Raw genomic sequence first — 13,731 nt, forward strand, 5'->3', positions numbered from 1 at the left:
TGGCGGTGGGACATTTTGGCCTTTTCAAGACTTTGAACCTGGTCTCCAGTACTTTCTGGTGGCCCCACTTGCGACATGACGTACAGATGTACGTCACCTATTGTGTACAGTGTTGGCAGGCCAAGTCAGCGACGGGAGCTCCTCCAGGCCTGCTTCAGCCATTGCCAACCCCGGACAGACCCTGGGGAGCCATGTCCATGGACTTTCTGACGGAACTGCCTCCGTCTTCGGGGTTTACCACGGTCCTCGTGGTGGACATGCTCACAAAGATGGTACATTTCCTCCCATGTCGGAGATTGCCGACAGCCCCCACCATTGCCTGCATGTTCATCCAGCATGTCTTCTGGCTGCACAGCCTACCCGATCGGGTCATGTCGGACCGTGGGACACAATCCACGGCCCAGTTCTGGAAAGGGCTGATGGAAGCTCTGGACGTCCAGGTTTGTTTGCACCATCCCGAAACCGATGGGAGAACGGAGAAGGTGATTGGGATCTTGGAGCAGTACCTGCGGTGCTTCGTGAATCAGCAGCAAAACAACTGGGCGGAGTACCTGGCCGTGGCAGAGTTTGCGTTTAACAACTTGCAGCATACCTCCAAACGGATGACGCCCTTCATGGCTAACGTCAGGTATCATCCTCACTTTTTCCCTCTTACCCCAGTCGAGTCCCTGGTCCCCGCAGCTCATGACTTCCTCTCGGAGCTCCAGGCGGTCCACCAAGTGGTGCGGCACTATCTGAAGCAAGCTAAGGAGGACTACAAGAGGGTGGCGGATAGGTCTCAGCGTGTGGTGCCGGAGTTGGCTTTGGGGGATCGTGTGTGGCAGTCCACGCGGCATCTTCTATCCCACCGGCCAGCTAAGAAGTTGGACCACTGGGATCTTGGGCTGTTCCTGGTGGAGACCGTCATCCACCTGGTGGTCTATCGCCTGACCCTGCCACGCTCGATGTGAGTGCACCCGGTGTTCCATCGCTCGCTCCTGATTCCTGAGAGGTTGGCTTGTCCTCTCTGCCAACCGTCTCTGCCCCAGCCGTCACTGTGTGAGACTCGAGATGGCTAAAGGGATGATTCCAGTCTTGGTGGACTGGAAGGACAATGGATCAGACAGGGGGACTTGGGCCGATGCGACGGACATGCATGCTCCCTCTTTGGTGCGGACCTACCATGCACAATATCCCTCAAGGCCGCACCCTGAGCGTCAGACCCGGGGGAAGGGCCCCGTGGTGAGGGATAGTGTTGATGGACCCAAATAGCGAGGAACCATGTGAGTCTGCCAGGGAAGATGTGGAGGACCCTGGGCAGGGTTCAGACTCAGAGCAGGGACCAGAAAGGCTGGTTGGCCACCAGGAGGAGCCTGAGGCATGGAGCAGTGGGGAGGATTCAAGGCAGTTTGTTCCTGACGCCAGACTAAGAAGGGCGGAGAAACGGAAGCATTTGAGCTCCCCCACTGGGAACCTAGAGACAAAGTCCAGTGTTGCGGGGACCGGAGTCGACAACAGCTGGAATCTCGGCGGAGTTCTCTTTGTAGACCTGGCCCAATGACACTGGGCACATGACTTCACACACCTCCGTACGTCATTTTTCAGATGGGGCCACCAAAATTGACGGGAAGCCTGGCGCAACGTCCGAACAAACCCCCAATGTCTTGATGCAGATGCACAATGAATCTGCGCAAGCACCCGTCGACGGATGTGCCCTGCAGGAACATAGAGCCGGCCCCAACACTTCAAAAGATCCCCTGCCAAAGTCCATGGGGACGCCGGCCCCACTTCCGCATTTTGTCTCTCCACCCAGTCATCACCCCACTCCGCATCCCGTACCAGAGCCTGCATGCTCACGGAATGACAAACAGCAGCGCCGGATGCAGCGGGTAGAACAGTCCGAGGTGGAAGCGAGTTTGCAGGGTCGGAATTCTTTACTTTACTCAGCAGGGCATCCGCCCTGGGACTCCACACACCCCGAACGCACGCTATCTTGTGCGAACGGGGTAACACAGCCGCACCAATGTGCTGGTTGTCCGACTTGATCGTGCGTTGCTGAGGGACAGCTGCAGTCCGCGCAACCCTTCTGTTCTTCTTGGGGCAGCTCCCTGCCAAGTGTCCAAGATCCCCACAGTAAAAACACAATCCCTCTGCACGTTGTCTGTCCATCTCTGTCCGTGACACTCAAGGTCTGACAGCACCCAACTCCATGGGCTCCTCCCAGTCCACTGCAGTCCCTTGCTGAACCGGCATGCTGGTGGTCTCCTGGAATACACGGCGAGGCTTTCGCCTCTGCAGCCGGGCGTCTATCCGGAGGCACAGGTGGACCAACGCGTCGAACGTTGGTGGCCTGTCCACCCTCGCCAGTTCATCCTGCAAGGCCTCAGACAATCCATCCTGGAACATGTCCATTAGAGCTGGTTCATTCCATGTGGAATCCTGGCTACGTAGCCTGAATTCAGACACATAATCCTGCAGTGAACCATTTCCCTGCTGCAATGATTTCAAACTTCTGGCAGCTGTTTCTCCCTTGATCGGATCTTCAAACATCCGTTTGAAATACTGGCAGAAGCCCTGGAAGTCATCCAACAAAGGGCTCTGCTGAACTAACAAGGGGGTGGCCCAACGGGCAGCTGTGCCTAAGAGCAAACTGATAATGAATCCCACCTTCGTCCGGTCAGTGGGAAAGTCCTCCGCTCTCAGGCTAATAAACAGCTGGCATTGTCCCAGAAACATAGCCAGACTCCCATCATATTTATCTGGCATGGCTACTGGGCACTTCCTCCTTGGCGGGGGGGGGATGTTGCAGCTCTCTGCAACTGTTGAATTTGATTCGACAACATTGCGATTTGCTGTGCCATTAAACGGAGTAATCTCCTGTTACGTCCCAGCTTCTGCCAACCTAGCAGTTCGAAAGCATGTAAAAATGCAAGTTAAAAAAATAGGAACCACCTTTGGTGGGAAGGTAACAGCGTTCCATGTGCCTTCGGCATTTAGCCATGCCAGCCACATAACCACGGAGATATCTTCGGACAGCGCTGGCTCTTCGGCTTTGAAACGGAGATGAGCACCGCCCCCTAGAGTCGGGAATGACTAGCACATATGTGCAAGGGAACCTTTACCTTACCTTACCTTATCTTTCTATGAAAGGAAGAGAAAGGGAAGGGTGTAACAGATATGAAAGAAATTGGTCTAATCTTGGGTAGAATTGAATAATAAGGACAGAACTGAAATCTGTTTAATTATGAATAAAAGTTCTATAACAGTGTTTCTCAACCTGTGGTCATGGATCCCTGGGCTTGAAGAAATGTTATGATTTAAATCTTAAGTATTAATGGTCTATGGCCATAAAAGTTATCTAAAGGGGGTCCATGGTGAAGAAAAGGTTGAGAACCATTAATCTATAACATATGTCAAGACAAGGTGATATGGTGTGATCTAGTTTGTTGTGAAGGCAAACAAAAGTAGGATTTTCTAGGCTGGTGATAGTTGAATGTTATCTCCGAATGAAAGATGGCAATGTCGTGTTTATTTATTTTTCACATTTTTTGAACTGCCCATCTCCCTCAAAGAGGGATTACAGTAGTTTGTACTAGGAGAAAAAAAATTATGTTAGGTCAGGGGTCTCCAACTCCCAGTTGATGGAGTGGCACTGGGCCACAGCATACCAGAAACTTGGCCGTGCAAACAAGCAAAGCCATCCACAGGGTGTAAGCAGCACACTTCCGGTCCACGGAAAACTCTCTTCATCGAACTAGTCCCTGGTGCCCAAAAGATTGGGGACTGCTGCTGTGTTAGGTGATATAAATGGATGGGTGGAAATGTAAGCCATCCAGATCCACTTGGTTGAGATAGGCAGCTATACTAATTGAATAAATGATCCAATGGTGCTTTTTTCAGGAGACAACTGGACTTTCTTGTTTTTTCTTTTGAGGACATTTTGCTTCTCATCCAAGAAGCTTCTTCAGCTCTTGGATGAGAAGCAAAAAGTCCTCAAAAGAAGAAACAAAGTCCAGTTGCCTCCTGAAAAAGCACCTTTGGAACAACCATGAGCTGGATGACTGAGAATATCTGCAGACTAATTGAATAAATAAATACATTTGCAGAGAAAAAAATGATTTGGACATTTGGAGGTTTAAGAAAGAATTAGAATGATAATTGGTATCTGCTTAGAAAAAATATTTAGTTGGTTTAAGCATAACTATTCGTATGAACACAAGAGAGAAAATTATTGGCCATTTGGGGAACTGTCAGAGTTTTGGCAGCTTGACTAGTATTATGCGATAAACCCAGGAGCAAAAGCATAGGACACAGAGCCTTAATACAATTAACCGTGGTTTATCTACAAATATATACAGACATATACATGCAGAGATAAATTCCCTTACCATTCACTACAGACACAAGGAGAGAACTGAATACATGCTGAGAGACAGAAACTCCTCTCTGATGACCACCTACATATAGGCTCCTCTTAAAACAGTAAATGACTTGGGTGGATCCTACCATCAGAGTCTTAAAAGGGTTATACCATAGATGCAATGAATCAGCCTCATTGCAACAGCCTTGCTGATTACAGCTTACAACCTTTCATCAGCTGGCAGCTATTAAATCCTCAGTACCTTGACAGGAACGGTCCAAGACAACCTAATAAAGACCTTAGGTCTTCCCAGGGCACCTAACTGCTTATTTAAGAAAGAGAGGGCCACCTTCCATTGCCATTAGAATACCTCCTTGCATTGTTGGGTCACTACAGATAGTCCTCAACTTACCATTACAATTGGGACAGAATGTCCATCACAAGTTGGTGGTGTAAAGCAAATCATTATGTGACCAGACCTGTTGCAACCATTATTTCCACAGTTGTTAAGCAAATCCAGCCTCCCCAATTTACATTGCTTGTAGGAAAGGCTGGAAAGATTGCAAACTGCTGCAACTGGTCATAAATGCAAGCTGGTTACCAGGTGCCCGAATTGCAAACATATGGCTGGGGGATGGCGCAATGGACATAAGTGTGAAGGTCATAAATCACTTTTCCCCAGGCCATTGTATCTTTGACGCATATAATGCCTGTAAGTTGAGGACTATCTCTATAAAAAAACCAGAAAGCCTTCAAAAGTCCTTCCTTGCAAAACTTATGATTGGGACCAAACGTATGTCACCCATCTACAAATGTATTTCTTACAACCTTTGGGAGAACTTAGTTCTTGGAACAGAGAAAATATTTGATATGGGCTGTGTGAAAGAAATGCCAATAAAGATGTCATTGTGGTATAATTGTCCATGTTTTCATCTTGGTACCATCACTATAAAAAATACAGACACCTCTCCTAAAACCTGGTTAATATAATAAGTGCTTTCCAAGAAGCAACATTCCTTTGCTAAAGACTATATCTTGGCATAGCTCTAAGGGAGATTTCTCTATCCTAGTGTTGTCGGTCAGGTGGAGGACATTATTCATTATATCCTCCACTGTCCCATTTATAATGAAATCATGACCAAATTATTGAATTCAAAGGCTCAGATCTCAAAAATAGAACTGTCTTCTTGCAGATAAGATGCAAAAACCAGGTTTCTACTTTTTCTCTGCTATCGTTTAAGTCTACTATTCTAGTTGTCTGGAACGCAGTGGCTCAGTGGCTAAGACACTGAGCTTGTCCATCAGAAAGGTTGGCAGTTCAGCGGTTTGAATCCCTAGCACTGTGTAATGGAGTGAACTCCTGTTACTTGTCCCAGCTTCTGCCAACCTAGCAGTTCGAAAGCATGTAAAAATGCAAGTAGAAAAATACGGACCACCTTTGGTCGGAAGGTAACAGCGTTCTGTGTGCCTTCGGTGTTTAGTCATGCCAGCCAAATGACCACAGAGACGTCTTTGGACAGTGCTGGCTCTTCGGCTTTGTAACAGAGATGAGCACCGCCCCCTAGAGTCAGGAATGACTAGCACATATGTGTGAGAGGAACCTTTACATTTACCTTTTAATCAAGTCTTATTTAATTTTGCTTTATGGTATGTTATCACCTATTAACTACAATAACATATATATAGCAAAGGAATTGATATAAATGATAAATGTGGTTGTGCAGCAATGAAACCTTAAGAAAATTACCGAAGGAAACAAGGTTTATTAAGTGACTGCAGGCCATTATTTGGATGTTTAGGATCATTGGAACAAATTGCAGTGAAAGTACAGTATATAGAGTGAAGAGATAAGAATAAGAGCCGAGGTGGCACAGTAGTTAGAATGCAGCACTGCAGGCTACTTCATCTGACTGCTAGCTGCAGTTCAAATCTCACAGGGTTGATTCAACCTTCCATCCTTCCAAGGTGGGTAAACAGAGGACCCAGAGAAGTATTGATTGAGGACATAAAAGTACATATGTTATGCAGAAAATAGTCATTAAGAACCTAAATGCATTGGGGAATATAAATCTGAAAATTAATGTATCAAAGCCTATGTTGATGTTTGACCAAAAAAATTGAATGAACAATTGTTAAGACATTCCACTGTGAGAAAGAAACCAAGGGCAGGTAAATTAAGTCATTAGTTTTTACCTGATGCTTATTTTTTTAGCTTTTTAGTTTTATTTCTTTACTCCATAATATTGTTTACCACAAAAAGCAGTTGTGTGGTCAGTATCTATGCATGTATTAATATGTTATGAGAAACTGATTAAAAATTAGTAATACATATTTAAAGTAAATGATTTCATTGAGGTACAGTTGTCATTGAATACCTTTGGTGTTTGTTCCTTGAATATTCACAACTTGGCTGTAGTACTGCCAAAACATTGCCGACTTAATTCTGTCTATAATTTAAACAAATGTGATAAAGCTTTCTTGAAATATGTCACACATATAAACAATATTGAAGAGTTCTTTAAATATTTATATGGGCTTTTTTTAAACCCTGCACTCATGAAGAGGTAGCCAGTCTGTTGATCCAGATTTGGGTTTAGCAAAGCTCCGCTGGCTGTGAAGGAAGAGGATGAAATCCTAATTTTCTCCAATTCCACCAGTCTTTGGCAATCCCACAAGCCACTCTTTGTGGCTCTGGAGTTGCTCCTCCAGAATTAGAATGAAATATGGTTTTGGAAATTGGAAGTAAATGGGAGAAAAGGAGATCTTTTAAAAATGCTTTAACATATTTTAATTTAGAAAGGCTGAACATTGAAGTGCCTTAGCCACCTTTTCATAAGAAAGAAATATAAATCAAAATCAAAGATTCTCTTGAATCACCTCGGCTGTGGTTATTCCAATAGTGGTTTTGCTTAATCAGTCTGTGTTTCTGCCAGACTGGGGATGGCAACTATTCAAGTTAGTCAAGAGAGTGAGAAACAAGAATTTTAGGTCCAATTTTGCGGCATAAGTTTTTGTATGTAAGAAAGAAGACATTCTACTTTGTATGAATGGAAACTGACTTGTACATTATAATTCAGTGTTAGCCATTCCACTGTAAGGCAGAAAGTCCCATTTAAAAAGTTATGGGAAGCAAAATAAGAAGAAAATTAAAGAAGGTGGGATTGTTTTGCCAAAAAATGAATAATGTGTGACAACTAGAATGGTAATTTTCAAATCTGTAAAAATATGATACAATGTTAAAGAAACTCAAGTACTCAACACCACACTCAATGTGTAGTTCTCAATGGAACTGCAACTACATGGAGGGAAGTATGCAGTGGAGTACCCCAAGGCTCTGTTTTAGGCCCAGTACTCTTCAACATCTTTATCAATGATTTGGATGAGGGAATAAATGGGGAAGTCATCAAATTTGCAGATGACACAAAGCTGGCAGGAATAGCCAACACTTCAGAAGACAGGCTTAAGATATAGAAGGATCTTGACAAACTTGAACATTGGGCATTATCTAATAAAATGAAATTCAATGGTGAAAAGAATAAGGTTCTACATTTAGGCAAGAAAAACGAAATGCACAGGTACAGTATAGGTGGTACCTTCCTCAATAGTAGTAACTGTGAGAGGGATCTTGGAGTCCTAGTGGACAACCATTTAAATATGAGCCAGCAGTGTGCAGCAGCTGCCAAAAAAGCCAACACAGTTCTAGACTACATAAACAGAGGGATAGAATCAAGATCATGTGAAGTGTTTTATATTATTAAATTTTATTATTATATTTTATATTGCCTTGTTAAGGCCACACTTGGAATACTGCATTCAGTTTTGGTTGCCACGATGTAGAAAAGATGTGGAGACTCTAGAAAGAGTGCAGAGAAAAGCAACAAAGATGATTAGGAGACTGGAGACTAAAACATGAAGAATGGTTACAGGAACTGGGTATGTCTAGTTTAATGAAAAGAAGGACTAGTGGAGACATGATAGCAGTGTTCCAATATCTCAGGGGTTGCCACAAAGAAGAGGGAGTCAAACTATTCTTCAAGGCACCTGTGCAGAACAAGAAGCAATGGGTGGAAACTAATTAAGGAGAGAAGCAACTTAGAACTGAGGAGAAATTTCCTGACAGAACAATTAATCAGTGGAACAACTTCCCTCCAGAAGTTGTGAATGCCCCAACACTGGAAGTCTTTAAGAAGATGTTGGATAGCCATTTGTCTGAAACAATATAGGGTTTCCTGCCTAGGCAGGGGTTTGGACTAGAAGACTGCCAAGGTCCCTTCCAACTCTGCTATTGTATTGTAAGTTGTTGGTTCCCGTCAAAACATTCTACTTATTCAGTTAAACTCATGGAAGTAGTCTATGAGAATAAGCATTTTGGCCCAGTTATAAGTATTTTGCTTTAGTTCTATGTCAATAAAACTTTACCTGGACTGGTATATTTCAGATTGCAGACAAAGTTTTCATCTATATGCGCAGATCATTATAAATCTTAGATAAAAAACAAAAGCTTTGAGAAAAGGGTCATATCCTAGCTTTTCCATATTGTGCTAATATATATGCAGGACTTTGTTTCTTAAAACTAAGGAGGCTTCTGTCAAAAATTTTAAAAGATGCAAATTTTAATTTGGAGGTGCACATAGCTATAATGAATTTATCATATTTAGGGGGGTGTTTGTGTGTGTGTTGTATATTTATTCCATTCAAGCAGCCTTCATCAACCAATTGCAACCTTTCAGGATTTCCTTAAAATCCTGATCCCTGAAGAAAATGTTTTTCTTTGTTAAGTTACATAGTTTGTTTCACAGAAGATGCTTTGTTAACAATACCAGGTTTCATTTCAATCTATAGACTGACTTTTTAACAGATATTATGATTGTAGTGAAAAAGACATAAACCAAGATACTTTTTAATTAGGGTAAGCGCTATCTACCCATTTATATTTAACCTTTTATTTCCTTCTTTTAATTCACATATTTCCAATTTCAGACCACGCTTTTCTTTACTATATTCTCATTCTAAAGTTTTGCTTTGCAGCACTGTATTTTCCTGTGCAGGAATAACAAAAGTTGGGATGTTGCCAAATTTTCATTTCTGAAATGAAAAGAACGATATCACTGCCAATTTTCAATTTTAACATCCTCTTTCATATTTAGTATCTTCACTGCAGCTGAAAGAGGAATTGATAGATGGAGAGGAATACAGCTTTCTTCAAGGAGCTTCTGATCAGGAAAGCAATGGATCAGCCAGCCAGTACATCAAGCAAGAACCCTAAGGGCAAATCTGAACTGAACAGGATGGTACAAAACAAGACTTCCTTAAGACTGATGTTCCCATTCAGATGTTACCGTTTGATGGCTTCTACTAAGGGCACTTTGCGGTTAAGATTTCAAATCAGAATTTTTGGAGGACAAGAAAACTATTTTAGTGGGGTGGGAAAGAATTTTCAATTTATTAAAAATCGACATGTGTGTGTTGTATTTGAAGCTTTTGAAAGAATTTTTGTAATATTTTCAAGTTCAGATTGTTAAAAAAAGATACTCTAATTTTTTGGTAAGAATTAAAAAGCTTAATTATAGCAGGATTGCAGGAAACCCTTTGAGGAAGATGAGATGGTAGAATAGTTGAAAACACAAATGAATTGTTTGTGAACCTTCTGGTACAAGCTGGGAGCTTCTGAACTGAAAAGCTACACTAGTCATGCCCTGTCTTTTCCTCAGTGACATCATGAGACACGGTGATGAAACATAAGAAAATAAATTGAAAGGATGGACTATTAAAATGTTTTCTCCTGGCACAGTGACATATTGACAAATCTGCTTAAGATTTTGGAGAATTAAGCTTCGGTCCTGTTTTCATTAAAGTTACTGGGGCTGTTACTTGTTCATATTTTGAAGTACTGAGATACTCACGATCAGCAAAGCTTCCATATGTCAACTGGTTTATGGGACATTTTGTTTTTTCTTGCGTAAGGAACTGAAAGGTCCTTTTCTAGTGAAACAGCAACACATTTGATTTCCAGCCTGATGGAAGACACACCCTGAAAAGATGCAGCAGTGAGCTCCTGAAGACGGCATTATTCTTCCCTACACATTTGGAAGAACCTTGATTGTTGCAAACGGAGCTAGTTTGCCTCAAGTTGCTTTGGAGCCTGCGTTGAACACAGTATTTTCTTGGCTGCTGAATTTGTCATAACTAGTGTGGCATGAATGCTGAATTTCTTGGAAACTATTCCTGGATAGTTAAATCTATATAGAAGTTATCAGATGGCATCATTCACAGAACTTAAAATGTTGACATTTCCATTCTGGTGTCAGACGGGATGATATATGTCACAGAGTTTTGCTTTTACCAGTAAGGTTCATTTACTAAACTCTCAGGAATTAACTGCTTATATTCTGTAATTGCTTCTGGGTCATAGCAAGTCGACTTTAGAGCAGTCTGTCTGATTCTTGTTTCAAGGGTAGGGTTTAGAAAAAAAATAATTCTATTGATTAACATCTACACCCTTTAAATCTAACGCTTTATGACTAGCAACTCTCCAAGCCCCAGAGACAATTTTTGGCCTATAAATGTTTTAAATTTTTAAGCGCATAGAAAGTTGAAAACCAGCAATTTTGATTATTTTCTTATCTTTGTTATTGGGTACATACCATTTGTGATATGCAAAGGTTTACCACATTCTATGCAAGAGGGGATAATGGTGTAAAATTTTGTAGTAACTTCTGGAAGTACATTTTTTTCCTGTATAATATAGGACTGTATGAAACAATTCCTACTCTTTTTTTCTTTTTCTTTTCCTTTTACATAGCTGGGCCATTGTTGAAAACTGCTTTGTGTATACATTTAAAAAACTGAGTATCGGGTGTCAAATATTGTGAATATAAGTGAAAACTGCATACTTACTGTATTGTTATGTCTCTAAAAAGATTATGTTCATAATTCTTAGAAGTACAAGGGGCGATCTGGGCTTAGCTGATCTGCCTTCTTTCTTTTTTCCCTTTAGGAATATATTGCCCTCCCTCGTTCACAAGTGCTCCATTACAGCTGTTTTTGAAACTTCCCTGGTTTACAAAGCAGTTCATGATGCTACAAAAAAGAGCTGCCCTTGGGGGAGGGGAGCAAAAAGCTGTATCATGTTTGTGTGTATCCTGGTGTGCACACACAGCCACTCATATGCATGCACACATAAGGATTCCCGGATCACAGTAATTCTAAAATCATAATTCAGGCATCAATCCCTTAGCACAGTATTTTTTAGGCCAGTGCCTCCCAAATGTAAATGATTCATGTCATCAGGCCATTTACCTGTAGGATAGAATCCTTCAAAAGCAAAATGAGGTTCCAGAAGGAATTGCATCAAAAACTGAGTGATCCGTAATTTTTCCCATCTCGGATCGTAATTCTGTCAGCCATGCTCAGCTGTAATAATGCAGAACTGATGGGATGAATGTTGTGGCTTGCAAAGGCCACCGTGTAATATCTGCATTGTCAGAGACTCTTGAGGACTTGCAGAATAATATATATCAAGTTCTTCTGATTTTTTTTTTAATCAGAAAGATAATATTACTGAGTGTGAAAAAGGCATTCTGAATAAGGTCTGTACTATGGCTTTTTGCTTGAGATCAGCATGAAAACTTGGACTTAATGTAGAAATTGTTTAGTTATATGATCCAAACAAGCTTGAACCAAAAGAACATATATTTAGGCACAGTTAACTACCAATTCCTAGTGGACACACATTGTGTGTATTTTGTATCTGTAGGATTGGCATAAAATCATGAAGTGCAGTAGTGTTTCCCCATTCCTGTGCATGTTATGATTGGAGAATTTCACTAATTTCTGTCACTCTTACATTGGAATGGCCTTTGTCCAGATGAACAGATGCCCTCTTCTACCTCTGAATATGGCAGCTCCTAGAAAAACCCACAACCACATTTAATCCCCACATCAGCTGAGAACCTGATGTTTAGCCAGCAATTCTGCAAGATGTTAGACGACCTGTAATTATGTTTGGGAGAGAACGGTCTTGATTGCTGCTATAGTGCAGGTTCTCTGATTTTTGGAGATATTTTACATATTTATGTAGGTACTGATATCTTTCAGGATTTTAATACTCCCATTTCTACATCGATACATGTACCCAATTAAATGAAAACTTTTTTCAAATCTTGAAATCGATTGACTCTTGGGTGACATCTTTTTCCAGACTAGTTTTCATTTGTCGTTTTTCTTCAGTGTTCATTCTGAGTAATGCTTACGTGTGGCCTCTTAAACACAGCAACCAGATGACTGTAAGCTTTCAGTACCATTGGGTGCATTCATTTTTTAAATGTGATTTGGTTCTAAGAACACCCTCCAGTTTACTGTGAACTAAATACCACCAACGAACTGGGATGGAATCAGGTTGGAGGGGCTGAATGGATATTGGTTTGAGACTTGTACTTCTTCTGTGGGTCAGCTAATATTACAGTATTTGGCACAAGGCAGGATCTTTTTAAATAAGAAGGCACCACAGGCAAGGTAAATTACATTGCAAGGGCTCCTTTGTACAGCTCAGAATTTTACATCTTTTTCACGCTTTAAATTTCCTTGCTGAATCAGAGGAAAACAAAAGCAGTTATCGACTTTCTATTGATACTAACACGGGTTTCAGTGTTTGTTTTTATTGTTGTCATTTTTATGTGATGTGAACACCTACTCCCATCAATATTTGTATTATGGTGCTAATATATTGGTAATAATCCTTTATTGGAAAGGGATTAAAACTGTGATTAAATTGATTTTTTTAATTTTCATATTTAAGTGAAATCTCAGCCATTTATATAAAAAAAGGGAAAAAAAGCATGAGCTTCTGCCTCTGGGAAAATGATTGAGGCAGAAGTTAAAAATGGTTTTTACATCATTTCTGTATGTATTTGATATATAGATCACTATCTGTATAAATTTAATCTTTATTTTTCTGGTATTTGTGTTGTCAAATGGGAACATTTAAAAACCTCTAATGTACATAACTCAGTGAAAATTGCTTTTGAAGAAATTAATGTTACTTTCATTTTTAACAGACTGCAGATTTTCAAGCATGGATGTGAAAAAGCATTAAGAATATAACTTTGTGTACAAGATGAAAATAATTCACTAAATTTGCCTTTTTTACACAAAATAAAAATGTTAAAAGACCAGGTTGTGAATTTTGTCTCAACAATTCAAGAATATCTTTTAAAATATTGATAAATGAAGTATCTCCATTATCACTAATAAGTGAGAGTTCTGCATTAATTCAAGCTTATTAAATAGGTTCGAATGGTAACTCTTTATGACTATTGGAAAGAAACCTCAATTCTATTTCTGCTTCATGGAGTGAGTATAATTTTATTTGTGATGGGCCCAATTCTGTTCCT

The 13,731-nt window shown here is 41.0% G+C and overlaps 1 protein-coding gene across 7 annotated transcripts in view; it reads left to right on the plus strand.

The window, feature by feature from the left end:
* MBTD1 (mbt domain containing 1) overlaps window positions 1–13,510 on the plus strand; it is a 55,481-nt gene extending 41,971 nt beyond the window's left edge. For 4 of the 7 annotated variants that reach the window (XM_032211466.1, XM_032211467.1, XM_032211464.1 and 1 more), the window contains exon 16: window positions 11,337–13,510. In XM_032211466.1, the coding sequence (XP_032067357.1) occupies window positions 11,337–11,542 (206 nt within the window). In that variant the 3' untranslated portion in view covers window positions 11,543–13,510. Of the gene's footprint in view, window positions 1–9,486 lie in introns of all 7 variants that reach the window. The other 3 variants (XM_032211471.1, XM_032211468.1, XM_032211470.1) reach the window with 1 other exon arrangement.
* The last annotated feature ends 221 nt before the right edge of the window (window positions 13,511–13,731 follow it).

Source organism: Thamnophis elegans, chromosome 2 (assembly GCF_009769535.1).
Source record: "Thamnophis elegans isolate rThaEle1 chromosome 2, rThaEle1.pri, whole genome shotgun sequence".
NCBI classification, from domain to species: Eukaryota; Metazoa; Chordata; class Lepidosauria; order Squamata; family Colubridae; genus Thamnophis; species Thamnophis elegans.